The sequence below is a fragment of the Phalaenopsis equestris genome, unplaced genomic scaffold (genome assembly GCF_001263595.1).
Source record: "Phalaenopsis equestris unplaced genomic scaffold, ASM126359v1 Scaffold000002, whole genome shotgun sequence".
Lineage (NCBI taxonomy): Eukaryota > Viridiplantae > Streptophyta > Magnoliopsida > Asparagales > Orchidaceae > Phalaenopsis > Phalaenopsis equestris.
Genome location: NW_018164444.1, coordinates 65,908,712 through 65,917,936, shown reverse-complemented (window position 1 = coordinate 65,917,936; position 9,225 = coordinate 65,908,712). Strand labels below are relative to the sequence as shown.

Genomic DNA, 9,225 nt, shown 5'->3' with positions numbered 1-9,225 from the left:
CGAGCAGCTGCTGATCACGACGGATTTCCCCAAGAGGCAAATGGGCGGCTGATTCGAGCTCCGCAGAAAATTTCTATGCGAACAATTGTTTACTCACCCATAAAATACGCGATCAAAAGCCCCCATCCGATTAGCGTCTTCAATCCGATTTCTACAAGCTTCTTTCGGGCGTTAACTCTGCTTCAGCAGAGATCTTTTGGTGTTTTCTTGTGAGTAGAATCCCATGGTCGCGGCCTGAGGTAAACTTCCTATTGTTTCTCAGTCTTTTCTTGGTTGTTTCTCTTTGATTAGTGGATTTTCTAATCCGACATGGCTGGTTGCATGCTGTTCATGTTTTTTTGTCTGTTGATTAGGGATTGTGTTGTTTGTTTGGTTTCTGGATCATTCATTGGGGTGGATGGGCAGCGTGCGCTGATTTGGTAATTAGTTTTTGGAGATTAGGATTTCAACCAGTTCAGTGATGCTGTTTCTTTTCAATATTTTGCGTGTTTTGTAGTTAGGCTCGGTTTATGAAAAAGCAGAGAAGCATATTCATGATACGATTTCATCTTGTTGTTATTTTAAGGGCCCTGTTTGGATGCGGGGGATGTTACAGAGAATGAGAAGATGTTCAAAATATCAATCAGTGGCTGAACATTTAATCACATGCCATGAATGTTTTGGATTATGTGTCATTTCCTTCGGTTTCTTTTACTCTATTCCAACCATGTGTTTTTAGTTTTAGTTTTTTTAAACTTTTTTTCTTTGTTTGTTTGTGTGTGTTTTGGCGGTGATTGGGGGAGGGGGCCATCTTCATTGATGAAGTGGTTGCAAGATTTAGCTAAGATTCAGGTTGAATAACGCCAAACAGTCTTCTGCCTTCTTAAACACATATTTTTGTCAATTTTAGGCTAAATTGGATTAATTAATAGGATTTTACACATCCAAGTTCTACCAAATATTGATTTAAAAGGTTTACTGAATCCTACTTGTAGCCAAACAACCCCTATGTGTGAATGTACTGATGCAATGAACATTACCTGAGCAGCTTTTTATTTAGTGAAATAATAATTTTTATTTTTATTTTTTGTTTTGCTTCAAATTCATAACATTTTTAGCTTCCCGCTATTTTTGATGAGAAATTTCAATTTCCTTAGAATGATATGTTTGTTACTCTCAGTTTGATAAATAACTATATCCTGGTGCATGATATCTTTCTTTTACGGTTCAGATGTTCTTATGCTTTCTTTTCTAAATCTTTAAAAAGATAAGCACAGAGAGGAAAACACTCTTTTTGGAGAGGTTCACTTTATGATCATACTAGGAGATTTCCTCAATCAACTTAACATTATGTTTATGCTGCTAGTTTGTTCTAAGTATTAAGTTATTTATTTTTAAATTCTATTGCATATCTCTTGGATCTTCACTTAGATGGAAGAAAATTGCTATATTTTTTTAATGTTTGCCTTTAATTTTAACTATGCTTTGGAAAGAGAAAATTTGTGTCAAAATGCTGCAGTTTCATTTAAGGTGCATTTTTTATTCAAAGTTTTGTTTTTTGTTCTATGCTTAATCTTCATATGCTTTATTCAGTTCAGGAAGAAGAAGCCTCCCTTTAACAACTATCCAAGATAGCCATATTTTCTCAGATTTGCCTTCAGTTTTTTATTATGCTTTCGACAGAGAAAATTTGTGTTTAATCTTGTTTGTTTATTTTACTTTCATCTTGATTTAAATTTCTGTTGCTTGTGCTATGTTCAGTGTATTCTATTCCTTTTTTACTTAAATGCCTACTAGTAAAGAAATGTTTGTATTTTTTTTGGGGTATATAAAGAAAATGATTAGATTTGATAGGGACTTTGGGTTTTGAATTTCTTGAGTTTTACATCTTTATCTGATATGCATGCTGTTGTTCTTCTGAAGATTGGACCCGGCAAAATGGCTGATGAAGAGCAAAAGGATGGTACCTCTTCTCGTGGAGCTGACTGGGAGGTTGTTGCCTTAACTGCCTCTACTTATGCTGCTGCTCCTGGAGCTGATGCTGATCCAGCAGATGATTCTAGAGATAAAGAATTCCAACAAGAACGCGAGTCATCAAATACAATGTTCATGTCTCAGCACTTTATATTCCCTCCTCATGAGCATGAAAATCTTCCTATAGAAGCGGAGTATGGTGAAATTTTTGATCAAACTGCAAGATATGTGATACTTCCTGCTGCGGTAGAAAACAATTACCCTGTTAAATTTAATGAAGATTTTTCAGAAGCTGAGCTCTCTGTTAACAGTATGGAGTCTCAAGAAGGCCAACCACATAATTGTTTCAATGCCGAAACAGATAGTAGACAGAGGATTTCTACTGATGATGTGTATGATATTTCTGATATATTTGATTCTTCTAATAAAAACCATGGTATGCCTCCAGATTTTGCCAAGCTTGGGAAAACAATTCATGGAAGTGGCGGATCCTGCCTTCCTATTGAATCATGGTGGAAAAGAAATGCGATGTCATTGTACAAGAAAGCAAAAGAAACCAACCCATTTTGGTCCATTTTCATTGCTGCTGCCTTTATGGGTGTTGCAATACTAGGACAACAATGGCAGAGGGAGAAATTGCAACTTCAGCAACTCAAATGGCAGTTTAGCATCACCAATGAGGTAAAATGATACTGCAAAATTTAATTGAAATAGTGCAGCCTGCTTTACTTGATTGCTAACTGAACTTGTTCGACCTTTTGAGTAATAGTAATCAAGTTCTAAGAGTCTGCCTTCAGGCATATATAGTTTGCTTATTGCTATTTTCATTTCGTTTTATGTTAGAGTTTCCCTTTGACTTCTTATTTGTACTTTTAATACAGGGATATATTCTTAATTGAGTGTGCTTGCTATTGTTTAAGACTGCCATCACTTTGGTCATCATTCCTTTAGTTTAATTTATAATTGATCTCTACTATTAGGGTTTTGTATAGGTGACAATGGTTGTCCTGTAAATATTCCTTCTTGCAATATTTTTATAACATTAAGGATATCAGGAAGAGACCACCATAAATAGGAATGAAACCTTGATATATTGAATTGCGCCATTATAGTTGAATTTCAAATAACAACAAATAAAGAAAAGAGATTTGAATTTCCAATGGGCACGAATTTTTGTTTAGCTTTGCTATCAATAATTAATCTTTATCTTTCTGGTATCTTTTTTTTTAGCTATAGAATTTTGAGTTTCTTTATCAAACTTTTCGAATGCTAGTTTGGCTATAGAATATTCTTGCTAAATTTAGGTGATGGTTTAATTTTTCCATTTCTTCTCTTGACTCTAGAATAGAGGTGTAAATGAGTCGAGTAGAGTTCGAGCCATGCCAAGCTCGAGCTCGGCTAGTTTATTAATTTGTGAGCTCGAGCTTGAGTCAAGATCGACTCGTAGTGGTAGCAGCCAACTCACGAGCTTAAACTACAAAATTCAAATTTTACGGGATCTCATTGGAGAATATATTCGTGGTCGGAGGAGGAGGAGGAGGCAACTTCAACTCACCATAAAACATCGAAATGACTAGCGTAGGCTGATCAAGCTGGCTCTCGAGCGAACAAGCTCGAGCTCGAGCTCGTGGCTCTATAAGTTCAGCTCGTGAGCTTGTTCATGAGTCGAGCTCAAGCCGCCTCGACTCATTTACACCCCCACTCTTGAAGGTGGTAACATAGTACTACGATTGTTCATGTATGGCATTTTATCTTGTCATAGAAAAAATTTCTTTTCTAAACCAGCTTGATTATCATACATTATACTTGTGTAGCGTATCCTTAGTCATGAAAGCATAGGTAATGAGATTGGGTAAATATTTGTGATGTGTGAGTTAGATTTAATTCTATTTTATTTTTCTTTCTATTATTTTATCTTGTCATAGAAAAAAATTTCTTTTATAAACCAGCTTGATTATCATACATGCTTGTTTAGTGTATCCTTGGTCATAAAAGCACATGTAATGAGATTGGGTAAATATTTGTGATGTGTGAGTTAGATTAAATTTTATATTATTTTTCTGTCTATTTTTTTAGTGCTTTAATTATCATAAAAAATATTTTAATAGAACATATACTATTAGATGAAGCCTTCATCATACTCATTTTAAATTATCCTTATTCCAACTATTTGGTATTTGCTTTATATATCTTATTTTTCTATTCATTTTTTTTTATATCTATTTGAGGTGTTATCAACATATTTTTCATAAATTGTTTTGGACAACTTTTACACCTCGTCTTCCCCACCAATTTTCTAATCATTTGATACTAATTTTATCTACTCTTATAGTAGGCACATTCTACCCGTTTTGTACGTCCAAATTACTTAGGTTTGTTTTTAACTACCTTAAATGAATAAATGTCACTCTAAAGATCTCTCAAATTTAATTATTGCTTAATTTTTCATTAGGGCAGTAAATGAACCAATGGACTTGGCGAGCAACTCAAATTTTGCTCGATTAATCCTCGATCAAGTTCATTCAAATTAGTATAAGTTTGAATTTTTTTAAAAACTTGGATGGTTAAACGAACAAAAGTTAAACACACATTAACTTATATATTTATGTTCACAAACAAAGTTATTTGTTGTTCAAAAAATAATTTATTAATTGTTTGATATCAAGTTCAATTATAACTCATATTATATATAATTTAAATGTAATTGATTTCTAAATTTGCGAAGAGCATCCCCAATTCCACCTAAATAACCTGAACCATAGAAGCTATTATATTATTGAAGAGGAGTTGACCAACCCAATTTATGTTTTTGATAGGATTTTTTTCTCTCTGCAGCTTCTTTGCATAATTTTCATTGCCATTGAGTGCTTTGTTATTCATTTATAATTCCATAGTTTCACGCCTCCTCTTACGTGTCACTTGAATTTGAATTGAATTTTCCTAAGAGTAGAGAAAAAAAGGCAAAGAATTGCAATTTCTGGTAATTTCTCTTCTCAGTTTTTTGTTTTAGAACTGCTAAACAAGGCCAAATAGGGGTGGATATTTGACATGAAGGGAAATGGAGGAAGTGGAACTACCAGGGTCGCTGTTGGTTGAGAGTGAAACCTAGAGAGGAGAAGAAGAGGACACACATGGGTTTGGGTCAGGATGGGTGATATTAGGGTATTTGCCGTGGTATATCCATTGGCCTGGCCATTTGATATCCTTTTAACTTTTATCCAACGGTCGAAGGCTAGGCCGTAATAATATTTTCAAAGTAAATTTCAATGCCCTATGCCGATGGCTTGAGTGCTAAAAGAAAATCGAAAGCTAGACTGCCAGTAATGACGCTGAAATTACCACAAAATTGGGCCACCAGTGGCAGGCTGGTTTCCTTTAATATGCCCTAGACTTTGGATTCATATAGTGATATTAAACTAATTGATTCATTCTTATTTTGTAAAACCATAGCTCTTTTGTATGATTTAAATTATCAAATTATAGATGAAGTGACCCTAATTGAACATTGAACCAAGCTAGGATCCTTTGAACCCTAATTTAGATAGATAAGATCCAATTTTGATTAGACCTAAACCTTAGAATTGGATGACTTTGTTCAACCTTTTTAATAGGCTAAAAATAACTTAGTGGAGCCAAGTAGACTTTTGGTGCAACTTAATTTCGACCCTTTGACTCAATTGCTCGAATATTTGTAGATTTGTAATTTTTTAACTTCTTATATTTGTAATGAGATTTGAGAGTGAGTTGGTTTGCTTTGATATTTGAGAGTAATTTGATATTTGAGGATTTCTCTAGCTGAGATGTTCTGTCTGTGTGGTTGTTATTGAGATATGGTATTTTAATATTTTCCTTTGTACTTTAGAGCATAATTTTTTAATGTAGTCCTTTGATTATGATGTATGATGATTAAATCCGTCATATGTGTTTTTTGAATGTTTGAATTATGGCACTTAAATTTTGTCAGCTTTTTTGCTTGTAGTTGGTGAGTTTATGATTTGCATTATACATTCACTCTATTAATGACCTTAACTATTACACCCTTATATGTAGAGGATTAGGTCTGTAGATTCGAACTTGCGATTATGCCTCTAAGAAAGCTGGAGAGCTTGCACTTTTAAAATGATTTTTTCTTATTAAAATCCTGAAGTAAATGTAAAACAGAGCAACGTAGTCAAATTTCTGATTCTGTGTTTGGATTGCAAAATTTTTCGCTCAAGACAAAAAATAAAATATAAAAATTCTCTTTTTAATTGGCATTGTAATATTTCATTTATGGACGGAAATCTTTTAAACTCAGGTCTTGATGATACAAACAAAGGGTGACTTGTAGGGCGAGTCGCTCGAGAGTGCCGCACAATGATATAATAATATGTTCGAATTTGAAAGAAAGTCTCGCGAAATTCAAAATGATTGCTCAAATTTTAAAATGATAGCATGATTCTCAAAGGGAGGCAAATTCGAAATGATTTTATTTTTAGGGCACACAATATTTTGTTTCTAGACTTCGGCATTCGAGAAGTTTAAGTATTTTCATGTAGGGCTATCAATTTGGCTCGTTGTTCGTGAACAGCTCGTGTTCGGCTCGTTAAGCAGCTCGTGTTCGGCTCGTTCGTTAAGCCTAACGAGCCGAACACGAACAAATTTTTAAGCTCGAAATGTAAACGAGCCGAACACGAACTCGAAATGGCTCGATAAAAAAATATATATATATAATTTTTTATATAACAATATATTACATATATTATTTATATAATAATATATTATATATATTTATGTCTAAATTTAAATCATAACGCCTCATGTAGCAATGTGGTTAGTGTCTTCTTTTGTATAGATTTGATCCAGGTTCGAATCCCACACATTACATCTATTTTTCTCAATTTTAGTTTAACGAGCCAATTTCGAGCCGAACACGAGCCGAACACGAACACGAATATTTAAATCGAGCCGAACACAAACACACTGTTCACGAGCCGATTTCGAACACGAGCCGATTTCGAACACGAGCTATTTCGAACGAGCCGAACACGAGCCAAGCCTGAGCTCGCTCAAGCTCGGCTCGTTTACAGCCCTATTTTCATGAATAATACATTATTGACTGCACATAACTTATAATTTTGAGGGTTAAAATTTGCATTATGTCCTCTTGCCTTTTGATTTCAGGGATTTGGTTGCCAATTTTATTTCAAAGCATTATAATTTTGTTTAAGATGGGTCTGCTATAGTTTATTTTCACAATTCAAGTTCAGTTCATTGTGTAAAGGCTATTGAGAGCTCTAAATGTTCATGGGAGCTTTGTGTGTAGTAAAAAAGTTGTCTATATTCATGGGTGAGCTATGAAATCTCTTATAAGCTAAATTCAAGTTATACGTTGGTTCTTTCAGTCTTGAGTACTAGTCAAGTATTTATTTTGTTCTTAATTTGTATTTTTTTTTCTTTTTTTTTTGTCTTAAGAAAGCTTCTTTCAATTTAGTCTTTTTTTAGTTTGTTTAGTTCAGATTTTGTAAACATTCAGGTGTCACCCCGGTGCAAGAGTTACCTACGAATTTTGAACTTGTCTAGCATGCTTAGAATGCCGTGTGACTATGGCGTAAAATAGAATGATTGTGTCTTCTACCTCATCATGTCAAACAATATTTTGTCGGATAACCTGCACAATAAATAAATAAATATACATAAAGTTTTTCTGTTGCTTCTGGAACAACATGCATGATACATAAAGCTCTAGGTGAGCTTGCTTTGCAATTATACCTTTGCGTGCGAGGGATTGTCGGCCGTTTTATTTTTTAAACTTCGTGATTTGAAAAAGTGAATGATTTTGTGATTTTAAAAATAATTTAAATACAAATATAACCCTTTTTTATTTTTAAAAGTAACATTTTAATTTTTAAAATAAATGAGACCAAACGAGTCTCACTTTTTTAATAGTTTAGATGATTTAATACAATACTACAAGCAATACACTTATCCCGAAGAATAAATATATCACTTGTAATAGGGATTCAATTATCTAGACTAAACAATTTGTGACATCCGTTTGGTCTGCGAAAATTGTCTTATTTGCCGACAAGTTCCCCTACCTAATACGAGGATTAGATAAAGTTTATTTTATCTGGGTTCCTAGTTCCCTATAGAGGCAAACCCCTATAGTTAATTATATCTTAAATGACTGGGAGTCATTTAAGAAAACTCTCGATTGAGACCAGATGATTTTGTTTTCAAGATTTCCAAGTTTAGGTTTTCACGATTGAACATGGAAAAATCAAATAGGAATGACTCAAAGTAGGAACAATTATTTAAGGAATCCAAAGGGAAGAAAAGCAGGGGATATCACAGATCTAGGAGAAACCCCAGAGATGTCCCAACTATCATAATGTTCGGCTTTATGTCTTTGAAGTGACGCTTATTTGATATTTCAATCCTGCAAATCATTTAGGATTTAGGACTTATGTTTGCACAATATCAGACTATGCAAATAACCTAAAAAGATAAGAGGATTTACACCGTACCGCACGGTAACCTCGGAATCCTAAAGTGTTAGGACTTATAATTGTACAACAGAATTGTACAAAAAGCCTAAAGAGTGATCCTATGGGTTGTTATTTAAACTAAAGATAATAATAAATGATGTGAATGTGTTTTGCTGCTGTAGATCCACCTGAAAATTGTTTCTCGTCGCGCTGCCCACAGTATTCGCTCCAAACTCCTTGTAGTAGCATCTCCTGGTTTAGTTTTAGTTTTGAACATGCTCCTAACCACTAGGTTATTCTATACTAAGACATAACATATCAAAGTAACTAAGCATGCAGTGTGAAAGAACAATAACAATGTACTGTACAATAAAAAGAAAAAAACAGTATGATATGCTGAAAGACGAGTATAACATGCTATAAAGAGTAGTATAACAGGATATAAAAATAATATAACATGCTGAGAAAATAAAATGCTGTAATATAAATTAAACATGTACACCTGGTAGATTCATTGCTCCTTTAAATTTAGTTGTTATGCGCTGTGTAAAAGAGGAAAGTATGACCTGAAAAAAGACTTAACAGAAACAGGTAAATCGTAGGAAAAAGACAAACAAATAAAATGAAATACAATATCACATATAAAGGATCAAGAATAGAAAATTTATATGTGATATTGTGATGTCCCCAATTGCCAGGAGGATTTGAGTGTAAGACAAACTCAAATCCCGGAGCATTGGGTTTCAGTTTTGGTCAAGTTAAGGTAAGAATTTCATTATTTGATCTAATTAAATCAGTCATG

At 33.7% G+C, this 9,225-nt stretch overlaps 1 protein-coding gene across 1 annotated transcript in view; it reads left to right on the top strand.

The window, feature by feature from the left end:
• Positions 1-9,225, top strand: part of LOC110023477 (ATG8-interacting protein 1) — a 17,548-nt gene continuing 8,323 nt past the window's right edge. The window contains exons 1-2 of the mRNA XM_020722922.1: positions 1-239; positions 1,903-2,634. Of these exons, the coding sequence (XP_020578581.1) occupies positions 1,918-2,634 (717 nt within the window). The 5' untranslated portion in view covers positions 1-239; positions 1,903-1,917. The remainder of the gene's footprint in view (positions 240-1,902; positions 2,635-9,225) is intronic.